This window comes from Macroventuria anomochaeta (genome assembly GCF_010093625.1).
Source record: "Macroventuria anomochaeta strain CBS 525.71 unplaced genomic scaffold BU25scaffold_1, whole genome shotgun sequence".
In the NCBI taxonomy this organism is placed as follows: Eukaryota; Fungi; Ascomycota; class Dothideomycetes; order Pleosporales; family Didymellaceae; genus Macroventuria; species Macroventuria anomochaeta.
The window spans coordinates 1853010-1874606 of record NW_022985362.1 but is presented as its reverse complement, the minus strand read 5'-3'; the positions used below and the strand labels follow the sequence as shown (position 1 = coordinate 1874606).

At 53.7% G+C, this 21597-nt stretch overlaps 10 protein-coding genes across 10 annotated transcripts; 6 read left to right on the top strand and 4 right to left on the bottom strand.

The window, feature by feature from the left end:
* Positions 1-14: 14 nt before the first annotated feature.
* Positions 15-3035, top strand: BU25DRAFT_486863 (uncharacterized protein; the record flags this gene model as incomplete). The annotated part of the gene is made up of 1 exon (XM_033700189.1): positions 15-3035. One exon carries the CDS (start codon positions 15-17, stop codon positions 3000-3002), a length of 2988 nt encoding a protein of 995 aa, XP_033568050.1. The 3' UTR covers positions 3003-3035.
* A 1797-nt stretch (positions 3036-4832) lies between these two features.
* BU25DRAFT_14125 (uncharacterized protein) lies at positions 4833-7285 on the top strand. Its single transcript, XM_033699411.1, has 2 exons — positions 4833-6156; positions 6210-7285. Exons 1-2 carry the CDS (start codon positions 4953-4955, stop codon positions 7271-7273), a joined length of 2268 nt encoding a protein of 755 aa, XP_033568049.1. The 5' UTR covers positions 4833-4952; the 3' UTR covers positions 7274-7285.
* An 843-nt stretch (positions 7286-8128) lies between these two features.
* BU25DRAFT_405701 (uncharacterized protein) lies at positions 8129-9834 on the top strand. Its single transcript, XM_033699852.1, has 2 exons — positions 8129-8243; positions 8323-9834. Exons 1-2 carry the CDS (start codon positions 8187-8189, stop codon positions 9616-9618), a joined length of 1353 nt encoding a protein of 450 aa, XP_033568048.1. The 5' UTR covers positions 8129-8186; the 3' UTR covers positions 9619-9834.
* Positions 9751-11258, bottom strand: BU25DRAFT_14107 (uncharacterized protein). Its single transcript, XM_033699410.1, has 3 exons — positions 11147-11258; positions 10849-11098; positions 9751-10791 (listed from the first exon to the last, which is right to left on the bottom strand). The coding sequence occupies exons 1-3, from the start codon at positions 11181-11183 to the stop codon at positions 9936-9938; spliced, it is 1143 nt and encodes a 380-aa protein (XP_033568047.1). The 5' UTR covers positions 11184-11258; the 3' UTR covers positions 9751-9935.
* A 620-nt stretch (positions 11259-11878) lies between these two features.
* BU25DRAFT_486860 (uncharacterized protein) lies at positions 11879-12677 on the top strand (the record flags this gene model as incomplete). The annotated part of the gene is made up of 3 exons (XM_033700188.1): positions 11879-12155; positions 12215-12351; positions 12402-12677. The coding sequence occupies 3 exons, from the start codon at positions 11879-11881 to the stop codon at positions 12675-12677; spliced, it is 690 nt and encodes a 229-aa protein (XP_033568046.1).
* Positions 12678-12868: 191 nt separating this feature from the next.
* BU25DRAFT_465081 (uncharacterized protein) lies at positions 12869-13915 on the bottom strand (the record flags this gene model as incomplete). Its single annotated transcript, XM_033700140.1, has 1 exon — positions 12869-13915. One exon carries the CDS (start codon positions 13913-13915, stop codon positions 12869-12871), a length of 1047 nt encoding a protein of 348 aa, XP_033568045.1.
* Positions 13916-14611: 696 nt separating this feature from the next.
* On the bottom strand, positions 14612-14921 carry BU25DRAFT_327748 (uncharacterized protein; the record flags this gene model as incomplete). The annotated part of the gene is made up of 2 exons (XM_033699495.1): positions 14612-14769; positions 14825-14921. Coding segments are annotated over 2 exons (255 nt in total), but the record flags the coding sequence as incomplete, so codon positions are not given.
* A 1512-nt stretch (positions 14922-16433) lies between these two features.
* BU25DRAFT_14000 (cyclin Pch1) lies at positions 16434-18139 on the top strand. Its single transcript, XM_033699409.1, has 2 exons — positions 16434-17058; positions 17112-18139. The coding sequence occupies exons 1-2, from the start codon at positions 16744-16746 to the stop codon at positions 17802-17804; spliced, it is 1008 nt and encodes a 335-aa protein (XP_033568043.1). The 5' UTR covers positions 16434-16743; the 3' UTR covers positions 17805-18139.
* Positions 18140-20100, top strand: BU25DRAFT_13972 (uncharacterized protein). Its single transcript, XM_033699406.1, has one exon. The coding sequence runs from the start codon at positions 18475-18477 to the stop codon at positions 19945-19947; it is 1473 nt and encodes a 490-aa protein (XP_033568042.1). The 5' UTR covers positions 18140-18474; the 3' UTR covers positions 19948-20100.
* Position 20101: 1 nt separating this feature from the next.
* BU25DRAFT_13982 (fumble) lies at positions 20102-21596 on the bottom strand. Its single transcript, XM_033699408.1, has 2 exons — positions 21211-21596; positions 20102-21157 (listed from the first exon to the last, which is right to left on the bottom strand). Exons 1-2 carry the CDS (start codon positions 21368-21370, stop codon positions 20352-20354), a joined length of 966 nt encoding a protein of 321 aa, XP_033568041.1. The 5' UTR covers positions 21371-21596; the 3' UTR covers positions 20102-20351.
* Position 21597: the final 1 nt, after the last annotated feature.

The window sequence follows — 21597 nt, the reverse complement described above, 5'->3', positions numbered from 1 at the left end:
CAGGCTATCCCTCAATGAGCACTGCGCACACATGCTTTCGCAACGCCCTGACCCAGGCCTTTCGACCGTCTCGCCGTGGCCCCGCTGCCTCCCACTCCGTCTGCGCATTCCTTGTTCCGGCGCTATCGCGAAGCTCTAAACGCCCCTTCTCGTCAGGAAAACGTCGATCCAAACCACAGAGCGCCACGTCCCATAACTCGACAGAACGACCGAAAGATTCTCTTGTATACGTATACCCCCCAAAGGGCGCCAGATCGCCCATACAAGGCCGCATACCAATACCCACTCCCGATGCACGTGGCGACATTAAGCAATGGCTCTTGGCCATTGAGCCTTTCCTCCCAATCGAGATACGACGCACATATACTGACGCGCCAGATGTCTCCGCCACGGTGACATCACTCGATCTCTCCATTGTCATCAACAAAGCTCAGGATGCTGGCCACGACATACTCAGTCATCTTGGCTTGTTGGCAGGACGATGGCAGGCGGCGGTATGGATAGCGAAGAAGCTTGCAGAAGGCGGAAAGCGATCGGTCGAAGCTCCAGCACGGATGGATCCTTTCGAGGACGTTGCCTGGCCGATCTCCGACATTCAGTCTCTACACTTTTCGACGAACAAGCCTCTGCGCCTCGAACGAACACGCCCAAGAAGGAAGCTTGAGGTTTCTCTGGACGAGCTGACGGCAGCGCCAGACACGATCAATCTACGCCACCTAATCGTCAAGCGGGCTCTGGGTCAGTTATGGAGGAGCTTGGGCACCATGATACTGGCTGCTCCTGAGCAGAACAAGTCTGGGCAGGATACAGTCATGTCGCATGTCCTAGAGATTATTGCGTACTTGCATCACATTGGATTCATGCCAGATTCTGTGTACATGTTCCGTCCGCAGAATGACAAGTATGCGTTACAGCAACCGCCAACGCTGCACATGCTATCCTCAAAAATCCTGATCGCCCTCTCAGATGCGTCTTGGAAAGCGCATGAGGCGGCAGTGAAAGCTGCAAAGGACGGCGCGAAAGCCTCGTACTTTCTTGGTCACGAAATCCCCAGTTCTCGATATAAAGTCGAGGTCACAGAAATCGCGCCTGAGCTCTGGTTGGAGCTTGTCCTTTGGTCGTGCTTACATGGCGGCTGGACTGCAGATGGTACCGCAATCCTTGAGAGGCTGGCTGCCACCCAGGGCGCCCATACATGGGGATTGATCAGTTGGCGCGAAATCTTAGAAGCTGAGCAGCAGCGTCTGCCATCAGCACCAGAGGGGTGGAATCTTTTTCCAATGCATGGAGATGCTGCTGCGGGTGCTGAGGATCGGGCACGCACACGGAGAACTATCAGCAGCGAGATTGTGACCGCTTTCATTGATGCTCTCGTCAACGACATGCGCCTGGGTGTAGGTGCGCGCGGCACAAATCCGGAAGTTCTGATTGATCACATCAAGACTTTGAAAGGCTTTCTTGAATCAAAGAACCTAAGTCTGGGTTCAGTGGCGTGGGACTCAGTCATCACACGTCTTCTGGAGTCAGGCGGCTTTGACCCAGAGAAGCGTCCCGAGCTTCTACTCCGCATGTTCAACCTTGCGGCTGAATTTGGCACCGAAGTTGGCTCAGTGAACGCCTCCCCGGCAGCTGACGATGAAGTGCCATACTTCTTCGAACCTACCACTGCTCCCCTTAGCCTACTTCATCGGGCAATGAGGGCTTTCATCAGCATCGGAGATACTAGGGGCACAATGGAATCTTTCAAGATGCTCCAGCAACATGCAGATAACAACAAGCAGAAATCGTTGCAGCAATTCTTCGAAGCATTGAAAACTATGCCATTGCGACAAGCTGAGCCCTTTACAAGCCGGACAGCGCCGATCGACTTCCCCTCTTTTGACACGAACCTACCTGTACCATTGCTTGCTAAGCTACTGGATCTTGCGACTGACTCCGAGATGTACGAACTTGGGCGTTGGTTCGTCTATTCGAAAGACCTCGATGGTCCACTGATCGGCCGGGGCCTATACAACCATCGAAACATTGCTGCGTCACTTGTACGCTTCGGCATCCTTGCAGGAGAGAATGACATTGTGCTGGATATCGTCAAGCGAGCTGGTTATCTCGATCCCAAGACTCAGCAGCAGCGGATGCCCAATGAGCTATTGACAGCACTGTTTCGCAGTCAAGTCAGACTTCGCCGATGGGACGCAGTTCGGAATATGCAGAAGCACGCTCTCAAGTTAAGCACATGGACACCACGACCGAGTATCTTGACAACCTTCGTTGCTGAACTCTTGCGTGCTTCTGGGGGGTCTGAGACAGAGGCGAACGATGCCAAGAAGGCGTTTTTCGGAATGCTCTTCACTTGGGAGCGCCTTATCCTCAGTACCATACGCAACGAGCTGTATTGCACGCTCGCTATACTTTCCACTGTCGATGAGACATGGAAGACATACTGTTCTCAATTCCTCAACTTCTCCTCCCGACAAAGCGTCCTGCTCTCTACGGATAACTTCAATCAGATCTTGGGTGGGGTCCTCGACCGGTATGACAGCGTGAAAGGGAAGGAGCTCATCGAGCAATGGTGCTACAAGCCGAGGAGACTGTTCGAACCATTCAGAGCCCTTGGAGGAGTGCCAACTATGCCTCAATTCCGCTTTGGAAGAGGTGAAGAGGTCGAAGCCTTTCCGGACAACATAGAGATAGTCCAAGACTCGGGTGCAAAGCTCGTCTTGCATGGTCGAATTCTTCCGAATCGGCAGACGATCTGGGCCATCTTACGGAAGGTGCAAAGCGAAGTGGAGCAATGGGGTCAGGATGGAAAAGAGATGACAATCTCTGCGCGTGATCAAGTGCGCGATACGCTTCGATGGGCGGCTCGTCTTCTCTACTATCTAGGCTACGACTACGAGGAAATCATTCGTGATCTGGGCAGCCTCGCGAAGCTTGCCGAGCTTGAGGCTCCCAAAGCCCGCCCTGCCATTGGACAGATCGAAGCTGCAGAGTACGGTCTGTAACGGCATCTTGCACATAGCGCACCGAAGTTGAACTTACCAATTACGCAACATGCTCGACATCAAACTCCGTCAAACATTTCTTCCTTTAGTGCACGTGGTGAGTTTGGTGAGACGATGTCCGAAATGAAGATCTTGACTTGCATTTCTCCACTGCCTTTCCCCACTTGCATCACGGCACCTGTCAATCTCCCCAGACCGCTGTGCTTGCGTGACACTGACTCTTCAACTGACTCTATTTCAGCATCATCGTGCAGCAAAAGTCCAAAATCATGGCCATTAGGATGGGAATTTTGTACAGATATCCCAGTCGTTCGCGGCAAATGCTTGCTCTGATGCACGATGCAGCGAATAGGGACGTTTGCCCCAGATGAGTGTAAAAGTCTGCTGCCCAATGAGAAGTGGGCTGTATGCAGGACGTCCGAAGATCAGGAGTGGACTCGGGAGTGAAATCGAATCAGAGTGCTGAGGGCCACTTTTCGAGAGACCCACCAACGGCTTGCATACTGCGGCCAGAAGAGGAAAGAGCTCAGCCTTATCAGTGCTCCGAGGGAATTTTGTGAAAGCAGATTGCTCTTTACGTACGCACATGCTTCACACCACGGTACCGCGTGGAAAAGTGGACGGAAGAGGCATTGTGTGCATCTTGACTTTCGATGTCGAATGTGAAGAGTATCAACTAACTGCAAGGTCTGGATCCTTTCGTCACACAAGCAGCAGGCGGCAGGCCGCTGCTGTACCTTTTGCAGCGGCTGCGTTTTCACCGCCAGACCGCCTTTTCCACGCGGCGCCAACTGGTCAATGCGTATCGATTTGTTTGGGTGGAGAGGCAGAACATCGACGTCAAGGGCATCTGGAGGGGTTGATCATTGATGCCGTGCTTTTGCAAGACGGGTAAACAGCCTGGTCAACGGTCGCAGAGATATTAAGGATGTTCAGATACGACGAGTGCAGAGACGCTGACGGAGTGCACCGCGCAAGAGCTCAGCAAGGCAATCTACGCGGGCTGCAAGGATGCTTGTTCGCCGGCTTCGTGTTTCTATGTTGGCCAATGGGAGCTCGCCGTTCCGGGCCTGATACTCTTTTCTTGCCCGCTGCCTCATCGCTGCATGTTTTCTGCAGTTCAAGGTTTGACTGCTGTGGGGCATTCCTGCGATGGGCACACGAGCTGCGCAGCGCCTCGTTCATGATGCAACGAAGTCCGTGATGCTCGAATCAATGTGGTGATACCGAGGAACTGGGTGCCTCCAGATCAATGAATGCGCTGTTCTTATTGAAACCTGCATTATGAGTCTTGCTGCCGCTTGATGCACAGGGGAGTCATCACATTTGGATCGGTCGCTCTTTCCCGACCAGAGTGTTGGACCCCCCCGGTCGTTCCTCAGCGCTAGCTGCTTGGCGCTTGCAGTCTCCGCCCAAAAAATGTCGTCGACCTTTGCCTGTCCTCTCCCCACCTACACCCAAAAGTCGTACAGGATAACTCCCAAAGACACCTTTTCAACACTCCATTCATACATATCCTCGTCGAGACAATGCCGCAGGCAATCGCTGAGTGCTAAATTCCTGGAGGGCTCGTGAAAGTTTGCGAGCCCTTCAGCCAGCTCAGGATATTTCAATCTCAACGACGATACCACCACACGACTGCGTGAAGCACGAACTGCTCGCAGCCGTCTCAATATATTGATCATTCGTCCGGCCTGCACTGAACACATACCGCATCTGTCAGTTCTGCCGGCTCAACCCTCGAACATCGACGAACCCGCCAAAGACTCTACATAGTTGAAGAGCCTTGCATTCCAGTACACCATACTCGCAGTCGAGAAAACGCTTTTCGCTCTGGGCTCTCTAAACATCGACACCTTCCACCACCCTTCCTCCGACACATCCACCTGACCCGGGACCCTTCCTTACCTTCCTCGAACCAACGCATACTCAAAGGATCTCTACTTCACAATGGCGTACATCGCGAACCCCCGAACAGTCTTGGGCGAGCTCGGCGGAAAACACCTTCAGAATCACAAGCTTGTTCCTGACGCCACCGCTCAGCCCCGCTACAGCACTCAACGAGCCTCGGGCTCGGACATTGCATCTAAAAGTCTTCAGACTACCGAAGGCCACGGTGACGGGCAAGCTACCACCGAGGGGGCTTCCGAGGAAGACGAAGAAGACGATAGTGCCACACTTCAAGACGACAACGAGACTGACGACGACATTCCAGTCTCGTATCGTGGCCGTGGCAAAGGAAAGGGCAAGGGCAAAGGCCCTGTCATTCGCGTCGAGCCTGTCGACAATGAGGAGACCGACAAAGACGATGACGAGACTTCGTCCAACGGAATGGGTCTCATTCCTAGCAAGCATCCAGTGAACCAGCTGCTCATGCAAAACAAGAAGCGTACCTTCAGCAACCTTTCAAGCACATCGGTCCTTTTCGGAGATGAAATAATTGATCAGGAAGTATTCCCCAGGCGTAAGATGGCAAGAAAGCTCAGCAACGTGGGTCCCAAGCCCCTACTAACCTACCAAGAGAGTGACACAAATGAGCACGCCATTGACAGCGACGATGAAGATTACAGCGGTGTCAATCTGATTCCTGATGACGATGAGTTTGACCCGGAGACGATGGAGCTGCAAGAAGAGAACTTTATTGCACAAGAGCAGGAGCAACAGGCGACCGCTCTTCTCAACCAGTTTCGTGATGCTCGCCGACTCAGTCTCGAGAGCTCTGCCAGTGATGACATCTTTAGTGTCACTGCACCTCTTAACGAGTCTTACATGGCCGGTCTGACTGACTTTGGTTTCGCTCAATTCTTCGAACCAGAAGCTCTGCCCGCGTCCCCTGATCCAGCTGCCAAGAGGAAGTACTCAGACAGTTCAACGAAGCGTGTCCGCTTCGACGACGAGGTTCAAGTATCAGAGGACTCCGAGTCTGAGTCTTCAGAGCTCGACAACAGTGTCTTTCCCGATTTGTTCCTTGAACAGGACAAGTTGCCTCCCATCTTGACTCAGCTGTTGGAGGCCGAGAATGACGACGATTACGGCGACGTAGGCTCTCCCATGTCCGATGCTTCGTTCTGGGACTTCAATCACGACGAAGCACGCATCACCCAGGCGGATGACTCTGATGATGAATCGTCTGCCGGCTCTAGTGGCTATGAAAGTATGATATTGACCTGCATCAGATTTATCTCCGTTACTAACAAACCACTACAGCCGACGAGGGCGACACTACTGACGAAGAAGACTTCGGGTCCGACGTACCTCCGCAAAAACCTCTAGCAAAGAAGTCTGTGCTGCAACAGCCACAATCAGCACCAGGCTCTAGGGCAGGTACACCCAAGCCTTTCGCACGAAGCAACCCACCCACAGGTCGTCAAATCCCTCCAATGCGAGGAGTCTTTGTCCACAAGGAGTCGAACGCCGCGATTGCTATCACAAACAGAGCTACCAAGACAGTGACTTTCTACCGTCCCCGCGTCCAAGCCATTCCATGGATCCCTATACATGGCACCCACAGCAGTACAAGCAGCACCGCCAATAACAGCCCCCGAGCTTCACTTGCCCAGTTCGCCAATGTCTCGGACAGTGAGGCTGAAGCTATGAATAACGCGCTCAGCACAGATATTATGCTCACAGGTATCTTTGGATCTGCCCCCGGCAACGACTACTTCTTCAGCAACGACAATGTTGGTCCTCCAGAGGCTTTCTATCCCTTTGTCAGCTTCGGGTCAAACGGAAGCATCGACGCTTTCGACGAGGACGATTTTGAGTCTGAGGATTACGAGGATGATCTCAACATCGGCGACTTCATGGACTTCGGTGATGAGTCTGACAACAGCGACATGGAAGACGACGGCGAGGAGACCGATGCACCAACGACGCCGGGTGCCTCTCAGACCAACGGCGGTCGATCCGTCGAGGCAACCCCAGTCAAGGAGACTACTGGCAACCGCAAGAGGACCACATCGGATGTCATGCTCGAGCACTTCGACCGTGGAGTAGTCACTGCATTCCGCAACAACCAGAACCGCTACCGCGATGTCGCTTCGCTGCCTTCCGACCCGACAGCTCGCAATGCTGTCTCACGTCCTGTTAGATCTGGCAAGTCTGCTGACGCCCTCATCACTCCCCTTCGCAAGCGTTCCAAGTCGAACAGGATGGCGAAGTCTCCCATGGCGCCCATCCCGCAGAGCTCGCCGCTCGCTAGCGTCAGCAAGGCGCAAGGCTCGATGGCTGCACCCCGCCGCCCACCTCCAAGGATGGGCACCTTTTCTTAGGTGTTTACACACCATACACGTAATCTAATTACACCCGACATGGACCGTAGAGGAGCTAGAAGAAGAACGACGAGGATCTACGGAGGATGTGTGGGTGTCTACAGCAAGACGCCCTAACGACGTTACGATGCCCACGACTGTTTGACTTTCTGCTACTCTGGCTTTGTTGTCACTATGGACCGATGCGTTTGCATATCTACCAAAAGTCCATCGGCACAGTCTATACCCTAGATGGTCTCGATCAAAAGTTAGAAGAGGCCATTTCACGAATGAGTTTTTCTTTGATTTCTTTCCATCTCTTTTCATGTAGCCTCGGTCTGGGGCATCCGCTCTCTACTGTCAATTTTGCTTTCCGTACATCTCATCGTCATCTTCCTTCGAGATAGAGACAATATGTTCTGGATGATACCACATGTTTTCGACGATCTGACGGGTTTCGCTTCCTCTGGCGTTCAGATCTGCGGCCAGGCAGGCTGCGGGGTTTAGAGGTTGAGGAATCACTTCCGGGCGTCAGGTTGTTTGGGTTTTCCTTGCTTTTGGAGTTCAGGCTGAGTGTGGGTTGTTGCTTTCCATGTAGGATCATTAGCCTGATGATAGTGCCTTTCCGTAGTAAATGAAACCGCGTTTCGCGAATCTATCAGCATGAAGATGTGAGACGCCACGCGAGATACGACACGAGCGCCACGCGGTCCCTGTCAGTCTCAGATTGCACAGATCAGCAATGCACAAGCCTCCCGTTCTTGTCCCTGCAGGATGGCGCAACTGATGTGTGCTTGGCGGTGAAGATTGCACTTGCATTAGCGTGCTGCCCCCCCCCGTGCTCAAGCTTGCGAGACACCGACGTCACTTGTCATCGAATTCATGTGATGCTCAACGTCAGGTCAACACACCTTCCGACATGGAAGTGTCCACCATGGACGACACCAAAGAGGAGTACGATGACCAAAGATCACTTGTCCAAAATGCTACGGTATGTGCCTCTCGCAATTTATGCTCTTACCTTACCATAGCCAAGATGCCTTCATGGCCAACCCAGCTAACATTCGCAGGACACCCTCCTCTTCCCCATGCGCGTCGCGACCTCCCCTCCCCTCTTACGAACCTACCTGCGCACACTCCTCCTCCTCATAGCCTCAACCGTACTCTTTGCCTTCGCCGTTATCGCATACATATCCTTCTACTACACCTACATTCCCATCCGCGGCATCTCAGTCCCCGTGTACTTGCAATTCGATCACGGCACCACACCAATATCCTTCTTCGGCGACTCGAGCAGGACGTTCGGCCAGGAAGCACAGAAATGGCCGCATGCGGTTGCGGGCGTGCATGGGCTGGTGAATAGACAGAAGTACGATGTCAGCGTGGAAATGGTGGTGCCGAGGAGTAGAGGGAATCTGGGGGCGGGGAATTGGATGGTCGAACTATCTCTGCGCGGTCCCTCCTCTTCCTCTGCGTCACCGGGGATAAGGAGCATGTTAGGCTGGGACGACGACACCGCTGAATCCACCACTCGAGACAGCACAGCTACCACCACGAGCAGACCACCCGTCCTCGCGCACTCCCGCCGCCCCGCCATCCTAACCTACCGCAGCTGGCCCACCGAGCATCTCTACCGGCTCCTCCGGCTCCCCTTGTATCTCGCCGGTTTCGGCACCGAGAGCGAAACACTGCACATCAGCATGCTGGAGAGTGCGTACTTCCTCTCCACCGTCCCGTCGTCTCTGCGCCTCGAACTACGCAGCAGAACAGCGCTGGAAATATACCACGCCAACGTCCATATTAAAGCGAAACTGGAGGGGCTGCGGTGGCTTATGTATAACTATAGGGTAGTGAGCGCGGTGGTGTTCGTGGGGTTGTTTTGGGGGACAGAGATGGGTGTTTTACTCTTGACGTGGGGGGTTGTCACCATGCTGTTCGGGTCTCCTACCTCGCTCAAAGGAACGGGAGAGGATGGGGGAAGTAAGATTAAGAGAGAGATGGACGGCGCAAGCGAAGCAGGCACAGAGTACAGCGACGCATCCCACACGTTCCCCACGCTCTCAGGGCAGGCACCACTTCGCTACTCCTCTCCCGAGAACAAAACGAAAACGAAAAAAGAGCTTGAGGACCAAAGACTGGAAGACATACCGCTCAAAGAAGACGCCGAGGCGGACGATGAAGATGACGACTTTGTGCTCGATGAGCCGGTGCTGAGGAGCATAGAGAGCCAGGGGGTGTTTACAGATAGTGGCCTCGGGACGGCTATGGATAGTGAGCGGGATAGGGAGCGGGATAGGGAGAGGGAGAGGGTGAGACGAAGAGGGAATGCGGGGGATGGACGGGTCAAAGAGGAAGGGCGACTTTAGAAGAGGTGTCCTTGCAAGCGCCGACACTCAGGCTCTCATGTCCCAGCTGGGCCTGGTTCAGCACGACCTGAGGAGACGGAGCGGAGGGCTTCGAGATGATGGATCATGATGGCACGAGGAGATGAAGAGATGAGCGTATCCATAGCACAGCGTATCGCTTGGATAAGACTAATACATGTATACAAAGCCCAACGCCCTGCGAACTGATGCGAACAACATTACAAGAGTTTTCGTACCCTGGGCCCATTCCAATCCCATGCGTCAGCCAAGACCCAGGTCATGTCCTTGTGTGCCTCTCCTTTAGCACCCCAAGTCTCCTAAGAACGCGGGCTAGCCTCCACAGTCCCGCTCTCGGATGTGTCCTTCTTAGCCTCCTCGTTCTTCTTCGCGGCCGCCATCTGCCACGCCGGAATCGCTGCGCGACCTTGTGTCCCCCGCCATGACTGCACTGGCTTCTCGGCTGCCGGCGTGGATGCCGATGATGCTGTGCCGTTCGCAGCGCCTGTGCTCGCACCGCCCGGCATCGCGGGGCTGGCCTGGGCGTCAGTGCTCGTCGATCCGTTGGTCTGCCCGCTCGGTGACGGCTGAGGCGCTGGTGGCGCGGCAGGTGTGCTTGTGCCGTTTGTAGGCGCGGGGGTTTGGCTTTGCTGGCTCTGGTTCTGGATGCCGTAGTACGGTGTCGAAGCTGCGCGAGGGGCGGGCGGCGCACTCATACGGTTGCTGACTAGTGTCTTCAGGCTCTTCAATTCGGTGGACAGCTCCTTGAGCCTGTTGTCGTTGGCTTCTTTCTGCACATCTAGCGCCTTGGGGATCAGATCCCTCAATCCCCTAACGTCATCTTCGATCCTCCTGTTGTCGTCGCCTTGCCTCTTGCTGCTCTCCTTCAGGCTCGCCAAGACGCTCTCCACTTCGCCCAGTGCGTTGTCGAGGCGCTCTGTGCGGGCTTCTTCGCTAGCTTTGAGGGCTTTGGTATCGGTATCGAGTTGTTCGAGCAGGTCGAAAGCGCGCTTGAAGGATTCTTCGATAGAAGCCTTGTCTTGTTCGAGCTGTGGGGCGGTGGGAGGGGAGATGATGGGGAGGATGTAGCGTTTTGCGGTAAAGTAGAGGCCGTAGCCTACACCGCCCATGACCGTCGCCATGATGAAGTAATCGCGCCAGTCGCGCTTCGGTGGTCTAGAAGGGCGTCAGACTGATTGTCTGGGAATGTGCCGGGGAAGTTGGCATGCTTACTCTGGTGCTGGCGGCTGCGGCCAGTACTGTGGAGGGTAGCCGCCGCCGTACCCTGGGGCCGAGGGCGGTGGGCGGTATGCATTGCTGGGTGGAGAGGAGTACTGCGGTGCTGGCGGCGCTGGCTGGCTAGGGTCGTCTGATGCGGCGCGGGCGAGCGAGACGTCAACCTCTTCCTGTGTGAGGTTCTTGGACTGCAGGAAGGCAATGCGCTTCTCGACTGGTGCGCTGGCTACTGACGGGTCCTGGAGAACTACAACATGTCAGTATCGACTCCACAATGGTTATAGATAGGACATACAAGACACCGCCGACGTGATGAGGTCCTCACGGACCATGTTGGCTACCTGTTGCGCTGCACTCGCGTCATGCGCTGCTATGGAAGATAGGTGCACGATAGATGGAGTCGCGAACTGATGACCGAAAGCTGGAGGCGGCAGTCTAGCCGTGCCTCGGCTCTTCCGTAGTCGGCGCTCGCGACTCCCTCACGTGTCACGGAAGCTATTTCCAACTTCGTCTCTCCTACGCGAGCACACAGATAGCAACATCATATTCATTCGGTCCCATCCTGCTTCCCGGTATTGCAGATAGTCGTACCCACCAACACAGAAGTGACTGGAACCAGACGGGAACACTCCCATACAGGTGGTATGAGACGACGGAACTATAACAGCATGCTCGTATCAGCTGCGTCGCTATAACGAACGGCTGTCCTAAAACAATACAGCTTCAACATAGATATTCGAGTGAACCAGCCATAAGGGCCAATCGCCCAGGTAGACCTATTGGTAAGAAGACCTCTTCACCTACGGCTCGCATGTCCAGCTGTTGTTGTGCGAATTTGTTGAAAACATAATACAATGTCTTTCAGTCCACCGACACTTTCTCGTTTCACTCACATCTCATCTTTCACGTGTACACTATGCAACAATGTCGACTCAAACAAACGCCTCCCGCTTCTCAATCCTCCCGCAGTCACGCACTGTAGGCTCCGTTTCCTCCTTTTCTTCTCCTCCAGACTTTTAAACACATAATGGCGCCTACAGCAAAACCGCGCGTGCCGAATAAGGCAGCCTCCAAGCATTTGAAGAATACGGTTCGTGTACCACTTGTCAAGCACGGGCAGAAGCGCCCGCACGCTCGATCGACTAGTGAGCTCGCCGCAAAAAGCAAGGGAGCCCTGTTGGGCATTGTAAAAGACTATGCCGTGAGCAAAGCTCCAAAACTGATCAAAAGTCTCGCTTTGAAAACTGCCATCGCAAAATGGATCGAGAGCATAGAAACGCTCGCTTTGGGCCCACACCCGGAGAGTAAATTGCCTTGTAAGTCGATGCCGCGCGCTTACGGCATGAAACTAACTCAGGTGCAGAAACAAAGAAGGAAGATCTTGTCGAAGCATTTGGGCTCAAGACAACAGCCCCAAAAACGAAAGGCAACAAAGTGGGGAACGATGCACCAAGCAAGAAACCTGCTCAGAAGAAAGCAGCTTCGCCTACTGAAGACAAGGTGATCACGCAGTCGATATGGTTGCCAGCATGATCGCGCCTATCATTCAGGAAGTTGAGGAGAGGAACGGGACTTTGAACGCTACGTTCAGCACTGCGTTCTACCCAGCGCAGATCTTGGACACTCGTGTGCCTAAATTGGAGGAGGCGCTGGTGTTTTTCGGAACGAACATTCCGCTGTTGCCGCAGGGTGGACAGAGGTACTTGTATGGCGCTGGCACGATTGAGGTAACGCATACGCTGAACGAGCAGTTGACGCAGGAAGAGCTGTTGCAGGGTGCGGAGGCGTATGGTCTCATTCTAAGGCACCTGTTCCCAGAAGAATGAAAACTCCGCATGTTGTGGTAGGTAGAGAGTACCGATTCCAGAAAGTCTGGTACATTTACATTCACAAATACCCGTTGCGCGCCCAGAGTCCTTTCCCAATCCCAAACACCGCAACCCCAACACTCCCTCTTGAATTCCACGCTGTATTGCCGACAAATAGTCCAAACATCCCAAACCGTACACTCTCTCCATCACTGACCGCCCTCGGCCCTCGCCTCCTCCAACAGCTCCGCCCAATCCACCATCACCCTACCCCCCCTCTCCATCATCGGCAACTCTTCCACAAATCCGAGACCAGATACCACTCTTTTAGTCAACCATAGCTCCTTGACTGACACACCATCGCACTCCTCCCCATGAATCGTGCACGGTGCCACCCTCCCACCACTACTAACTCCCACGGGACGGGGTAGATCTTCTATAGAAAGAGCATGGTCTCCGAGACCGTAGAGATACCTTACTGAAGAAGCAGGGCGGGATGGGGTGTCTTCTGTTGAAGAATTAGCTGTGTGGATGGGGATGTTAAGATGGTGGGTATGACCGCGTATAGAGCCTAGACGAGCCAGTCCGACGTGGCTTGAAGTAGGCCGAAGTCCGGAAGGTGAGGCGGCGCGGGAGGCGAGACGACTTCCTGGTGCGGAGGCGGCGAGGAAGCGCGCGCCGAGTTGTGGTGTGAAGGTGTTCAGCGCCGCATCGCGGAGCACGGCGAAGGAGGTGATGGTGGGCGGGAGCGCTTCAGCAGCTGGTGGAGGGCGAAGAGAAGGTGAAGCAGAGCGACTGGAGGGCTTCAGTGCTTCATTGACAAGCAAATCTGTGAGGAAGGGAGCTGGGGTCCTGGACGTATTCACCACATCCACCCCATCCTCCAGCGCACATACAACTTCCTTCGCCTTGTCCTCCTCACTCTCCTCCTTAGCCCTCTTCTCCCCCTCAACACTAGCCTCCAGCGCCCGTATGCTCTCCTCCTCCACTAGCCCCTCATCCTCCTTATCATACCCCGGCGCCGACGCAGACACAATGCCCTGAATCATGATCCCCTTCCTGGTACTATATGGGATTGGCTCGATCAAGTTGCCCGCTGGGTAGGCGTAGATATAGTGTCCGCGGTAGTAGTACGCGAGACCTCGTTCGAGCGTGTGGTGCCCCGACAACCCGGAGATGTAGACGTGTGTATGTTGCGCTCTTTCACGGGCGATGCGTTCGTTGTGGGATTTGCGAGCTGCGTGGGAGGATGGCATTGTGTGTATGCGGAGAGAAATCGAATGGGAGGCGAGGTAAATCGGTCAAAGACGGAAAGGAGAGGCAGAGGGTTTGAGTGGGTGGGAGTAACGTTTGGGAATAGGTTGGACGCAAGGATGGAAAGGTTGAGGGAAGAGAACAGGAGGAAACTCAAGGCTGTTGTGTGCGCTGGGAGGTTGATGGAACGCTGAACTGAGGTGAAGACAAGCATAGCGTTATTGGTGTGGTGACCGGGCGCATGTTGCTTTCACTTACGTACACCCTGACCATAATGAACTCTGAACTCTGAACTCTGTACTTCGATGCTAGGAGTCTTGTCGCAGTGTCCGTTAGCCACAAGTTCGGATTCTTGGTAGAGCATAGCCACGTGGACGTGGATCTGGTGCGAGAGTATGATCTCCTAATCTTCAATTCTTAGAACTGTGCGCAGACAGTCGTACTTTGTGGATAGCTTGGTTTCAAGGATTTATGTTAGGGCATAGACACGTATAAACTCAATGGCGTTAAAAAAGATAGAATTGATAAGCTGGATACAACAAATAGTGTGACAAGCAAAAGAGAATCAGGGATGGAAGAATGAGGATCCTTATACAGCTCGACTTCGAGAAGGCGCTTGATGTAGGTGGTAAATGATATGTTGTAGTTTAGGATATCGTAAAACAGCGCTTCAGATCATAACATCTTGTGTTAGACTCTTACTGACGGCCGGAGGAGGTACCATCGTTGCCGTCAACGGCACGCTCGAGACCCTCATCGTCTCCAGGCTCTGTGTAGGTGCCAGGCTGCTTAGCGGCGCCGCGTGTGCGTTCGTCAAGGATGTTGTCCTGGTCGATGGCATCCTTCTCGTCGCGCTCTGAGTTGTGTCAGCTTCAATTGCGATGTTTGAGGGAGCTGCGTGTGGTGCATACCGAGTTGCCTGTCAGAATCGGCGGCCTCACGGTCGTTGTACTCAGTCCTCTCAATGGGTGCATCGTCCTTGAGGACACGGATTTCGCTCTGGCCGGTGCTGAGAAGGCATTAGTGATGCGTCTAAGAACATAAACCATGCAATCCAAATGTTCCGCATCTTAGTGAGGTGGAAGAGGAACAGCAAAGACGCCAATAGTACTGCGGTTATACTAAACATACCGGCTCTCGTAACCTTTCTCTTGCTCGGAACCCATGTTGATTGTTGCTAAATAGTTGGCTGGGACTGAATGAATTGGGTGGTTGGTGTGGTAGATAGTAGTGTTGTTACAATGGTTGAGTTGATGCAGGGCAACACAGGTGAAAAGCTCAGGCTAAGTACTGTTACAGCTCGCAAGCGTACGTCATGCGTCTCGAGTGTGGAGGTTGGTTATGTTGTCAGTGCCTCAGGGCCAACTCTCTTGGTCTCCATGGCGATCCGGATCATGACAGCATGATGTGTTAGGCAAACTATAGAGCCGGCGCGCCAGGCTAACTGTGCAGTGTCAGGGACTGCCGCAAGTGGGCAGACACATGGCGATCCAAGAGATGTGATCGTGTATTAAAGCGGGAGCTATCGTTAGCTGCGATGCTGTCTTTGTTTCGTGGAGGTAGATTCTGCGTCATAGCGAGCAACTATCATGATGATTAGAGGATCGTGACAACGGTATGGAGATGCCGAGCTGAGTGCTAAAGGCTCGATTGTAGAAACACAGATACGCATTGTGTGTCTTCATTTACGTTGCGACATATCCATCCGGTACTGGTGAGAGCCATCTTCAGTGCTTTTGGGCACCGCGAGGAAGGGCCGCTGCTAAGCTCGTATTGTCGCGACGCTAGCACCATCGAACCGAAAGATTTCTGGCAGACGTCAATACGCGACGAGCAAAGGCTAGTATCAGGGACACTGTGGGGCGCCAGGATGGGCATCGAGATTGCCGACGTATCCAAGATCGATTTGTCGATTGCATCGGAGCGTGGCCCGGCAACCGATGATGTGAGAGAGGCTGAAAGAGTGGTTGGAGGCTGGGGTTGGTGCGACACGTGAACACGGTCGCGCGTAGAGTCGTGACGTTGAGAAAACCACTTATACTTCCATTTTGGGCTAAGTGAGGAACGCTCTGCATCAGCTCGATGTCACACCTTTGACACCTCATGGATGTGCAGGGACAAAAAGGTTGTCGACGAACAGCATGCATTGGGTCGTAATGTGATAAAGCTGACACTGACTCCAGTGCGTTCACCGGGTTCCTCCAACGCATGGCGTGAGGATCTGCTGACAAGCACTCAATGTCTTCCACTTTGACAATTATAAATCAATGCAGCAAGCAGAGGTCGCTATAAGTCTTGTCTCAACGTGAATGAGTGCATTTGAAGGTTCGCTATCCATGTAAAGAGATGGAGCCAGACACGCTCGGTGGGACTGTATCGAAGCCCAGGCGGGGGGACATGTACAACAATCTGGTTCGCTGTAGAGGTGAACTGTGCTAGGACTTCGAAAAAGCTTACAAGGCCGTAGACGAACACAGTCGCGGAGGTCTTCAATGTGCTTGGGTGATTCTGGTGACGCTGATGTGTGGAAAAGGGTTCGAGGCGCATGCAGACGTTCATTCAGCCTCGCCTTGGCACCCGACCCTTGCTCGATCGCCGCGGAAGAGAGCACTAACAACATCGATCTTGAGATCCCATTCCTTCAACACCACACAACAATCACCCCGCCACGATCCGCATCCATGCTCGCCAACAACATATTGCGATCATAGACATATTACACGCACATCTTGCAAGAAGAGTTTCTTGAACAACGACCGCTTTGCGCCTGGAATAGGCTTTTGATCGCACCGCGCGTCGCAAACTACATAATTCTGCAAGACTTCCGGTAATGGTATCAGCAGCAGGGACGCCACAGCCGCCGCGACGGGAGCGCCCACGGCCACCACCGCCGGCGGTGGTCGAAGCAGAGCAACAATGGATCTTCGTCGAAGATGAGCTATTGCAAGCGCCCTCGATAGTAGAGGGTATGGCACCGGAGGAAGAGCGCACGTTACGGCGGAAGGGCATCAACTTTATCTTACAAGTGGGCATGATGCTCAAATTGCCACAAACCACTCTCAGCACAGCTGCCGTGTTCTTCAATCGGTACCTCATGAAGAATAGCTTGAAGCCAAAGCCTGGCTACAAACCACTACATCACTACGTAAGTGCCTTGGTGAGTCTGCAGATGCTTGAACATGTCTGACATATTACTAGCAAGTTGCTGCGACTGCGCTATTCCTCGCTACAAAGGTCGAAGAGAATTGCCGTAAGATGAAGGAGCTGGTCGTAGCATGCGTACGAGTCGCGCTCAAAGACCCGAACAAGCTCGTCGACGAACAAACCAAGGACTTCTGGAAATGGCGAGACACAATATTGTACAGCGAGGACGTACTTTTGGAGAGTCTGTGCTTCGACCTGAACGTCGAATCACCATACAAGACGATGTACGACATGATGAAGTACTACGGCGTCGAACACAACAAGAAGCTGCGCAACTCTGCCTGGGCATTCTTGGCCGATTCTGCTCTTACACAGATGTGCCTACTGTTCGACTCGCGAACCATTGCCGCGGCATCTCTTTACTGTGGCGCTCGTATGGCGGAGGTCAGCTTGGAGGATGACGATGGCAAGCCATGGTGGGAGATCCAACATGTCAAGCTACGCAATATCAGAAGAGCCTGCAATCTCATGGCAGACATATACGAAAGATCCCCAGACAAGGACGAAGATGCGAACAAGTACTCTGGGCTTAGAACACCCGAAGATGGTATTGACTTTGGCGACACCCCGCGAAGCATGGAAGGCGTACAGATGACAGGTCAAGAGCTCAGTCAGAGCCAACCCACCGCAAACGGAACTGGCAACGCGACGGAGAGGGGTAGTGAGGAGGGCGAGTTAGACGGCTAGATGAAGCTCACAAGCACGTCTGATTCAGTGCTCCTCTTACCCAACACTGGAGCCTCGCAGCGGGTATGCCCGCGGTGTACTGGCCACGGCTTGTGTCATTTCTGGTGCCGCTCGACCGACAGACCAAAGCGCGTTGCGCCTTTCGTGATGGTCGACCCCATTACTCCTTTTCAACCTCACCTCAGATCGTTCTGAAGATCTTGGCGGTGTTCTTCCTTTTGAGCATGGCAGCTGGCGTTAGGCGAATGAGCATAAAGATACCCCTGAGCTCAAAGGGTTCAGGTTACTCATATTTAATTACTACAAGTCATCGCATGAATGACGTTTTGTATCCTTATGTGACTTGCTTGCTTCATACGTTGCGACCACATGAGCAATATCAGGTCATACCTCAAAGCCAGGCCGTATCGAACGTATCGAGCAGCCAATCACATCCACCAAATCGCGCAGCCTCGGCCCAACTTTCACGCGCCGTGTTTCAGCGACTTCTTCGAGCTCAACATCACCGCTACTCTGTCATTTCCCTTTCCTTTTGCTTCTGCTGCCTGTACGTTTTGGATCTCGTATTCGAGCGTTTCCTGTTCATCTATCGCATCTCCCTCTTCTAAAGCATCAAAATCCAGGATACACATTTGATCCCGCGGACCATCAGCCACACGCACTCGCCACAATGGACGCCACACCTTCAGCCATGCTGAGGCTCTTGGTGCCCAAGGTACCATTCATGCTCAAAACAGCACTCTGGCATTCCATCGGTCAATCCGCCACATCCTCAAAATGGGATCTCCGGACCGAACTCACCATCAACATTCTCCGGGACATGATCGGCCCCAACTCTGAGCCGTCTCCGATATCGAAAATCCAGCGCTTGACCACGAAAGATCCGGGAATTAAGGGGAGTGTGTGGGTGAGCAAGGTGAAGCTGAAGGTACCAGAAGAGGACGATGTGCGACAGCTGTTGTTCAAAGCGATTGAAGACATGGGCAGTGGAGAGGAGCAGTGGACGAAGCCCTCATCCCAGCCGCTGGAAGCAGAATGGAACGGGTACCGCGCTCAAGCTCTGGACCCAAAAGCTCCGCAGCCCACAGACCGAGATGAAAGACAGGAGTATGCCAACATGATGAAAGAAGTCACTTCCAAAGTCACGCTCCTCTACTTCCACGGCGGCGCAATGTACCTCCTCGACCCCGCGACCTACCGCCCGACCACCTCCCGCCTGGCCAAGGAAACAGATGGCCGAGTGTTCAATGTAAGATACAGGCTGGCGCCATCCAACCCCTTCCCGGCTGTGCTGCTGGACTGCTTCACCGCGTACCTCTCCCTCCTTCACCCACCGCCAGGCGCTCCGCACGATCCCGTACCAGCGAGTGAGATTGTGTTCGGCGGCGACTCAGCGGGCGGCACATGCTGCACGGCTTTGCTCCAACTACTCTTGCAACTGCACCGCTCGTCCCCCGGGCGTGTGCCGACAGTCAAGTTCCACGGCAGGGAGGTCGAGATCCCGCTCCCAGCAGGCGTGGCAATGACAAGTCCATGGCTAGACATCACGCGCGGCCTGCCCAGCATCGAGGGGCTGGTAAAGTACGATTACCTCCCCCCGCCCAGTCAGACTGATACGCGCGAGTTCCCCGCTTGTGATATCTGGCCGTCCAACCCCCCTCGCGCAGACCTCTATTGCGAGGGCAGCGCACTCCTTCATCCGCTTGTTTCACCGCTGGCAGCCAAGGACTGGAGCGGTGCTCCGCCGCTGTTTTTCAGTTTAGGGCAGGAGATGTTGAGAGATGAGGATGCGGTGCTTGCGCAGAGGGCGGTGGGGCAGGGTGTGAAGGTGGTGTGGAGAGAGTTTGAGGCTATGCCGCATTGTTTTGCGATGTTGCTTGAGAACAATAATGGGACGCCTGTGCATTACGCGGAGTATGCGAAGTTTTGTCGGGAGGTTGTTGAGCGTCAACACAGCATTGCAACGAACGGAGAATTCATAGCAGCAAAGAGCTTGGCAAGGAGTGGGGTGGATGTGGAGCGGGGGTTGACAGACTTGACGGATGGCCAGGTTGAGGAGTACATGAGGAAGGGCAAAGACAGGATTGAGGCAAAGTTCAGAAGGGGTCAGGATCCGGCTGTGGAGGCAAGGCCCATGTTGTAGATGTGAGATGGCTTGGTAAGGTAGATGGAGGGGTAGATGGAGGTATATACCCGTACACATAGATCAGGCGTTCTTCGTTTCCAGGGGTTTTGGATGTAATATGACTTGGTAGACATCAGAGAATCTGCACATAATTTGCAGATCAGCGATTTGATACCTTATGATTCCATGTTGCTGCTGACATTCGAACGTAATTCAAGTTTCTAGAAACCGATGTCTCAAGATCCCCGCATACGCAGCGCGGAGTCCCAGAGTCAGTATTGGGGGCTCGAAGTCTGATGGTACCCATGATCCAGTTTTTGAATCGCGAAAAGAGCCGCCCCGTTCACGAATACTATTGAAATATACAACATTGTTCTCAAGATTTTCCGTATTATAACTCCTCTATATGCTGACTCTCACAATCAAGCAGTAGACCTTATGCCTTGGAAACTTTCTCTTCTCCCCCAGTTCCTTGGTTGTCTCTTCAAGAACGCACCCACACTGCCCAGATACCCTTCATGCCTGAGGAAGTATGCCTGCTTGGTCCCCTTGGACCAGAAGCGGATGGCGTATGATAGTGTGTTCATCGTTTGAGCGTGGCCGCCAATGAAAGATCCACCAAAGTATATGCGCTCCAAGCCATGCTTCTCAGCATGTAGATACGCAATCTGACCAATGTTGTTCGAGACAGCATATAGCAGTGACCTTGAGATATCCTCAGGTGCGAAGCCACTGGGCGAGTGCTGCATCTCTGATGAGCCATCGACGTGCTCTTCTTCTGCACGGCGCTTGAGGTCGCCATTGCACCCATCCTCTGCGTCTCGTTCTGCTGCGCGCTTCTTTTTGTAGACCTTGCCGAACGATGACGCAATGTGTGTGCTCTTCAGCCCAATCTTGTTGTACGCTTGGCCGTAGATGTCGCCGACCAGTAGATCGACAGTCGAGTTGTCGCCCTTCTCCGCTAGTCGCAGCATATCATCGAAGCTTCGGGCTCCCGTCAGCATGGACAGCAGCCCCCATAAAGTTCCGCCTCCCAACGATGTACCGCCGATACGTTCGAACTTTTGGGGCCCTGAGACCTTGACCATTGACACACCGGAGCCAATGTTGACGAGCAAGTAGGGGTAAATGTTCGGTGGGTCGGGTGGGTGTGCGACGAATTCCATGGGTTGGTCTTCGCTGTAGGTGAACACTTCGTTGGGGATCTCGTTGATGAAGAAGTCAAGACCTGTCGATGTCAGTTGCGATGCTCCGCTTTTGCCCATCGTACAGTAGCCGTACCTGTGATCAGACTCTCCATCTCGTCTTCCCTGATGACTTCAACGCCCAGCGCTTCTGTGATCTTGTCGTAGTACTTGTACGCACCACCACCCGTCGCCATAACGCACAGGTCGCTGGGGCTTGTGCCGTTGTCTCTGTGGTCAGAGACCAGCTTGCGCATGAATTCTATGCATGTGTCTATCCGGGCTGTCTCGAACTTGAGGAAGTTCAACCGGCCGCCGAGGGAGTCGTCGCCATGTTCGCGAGAGAAGTATACGAGCTTTGCAAGAGAGCCCCCAATCTGTGCGCGTGTAGCATATCAGCACTATATCCTCCGAAAGTCGCAGCGTGTTTGAGCAGAAGTAAGGGAGAGTGTCGCGTGCGCCGTGCAATCGAGCACGCGACACC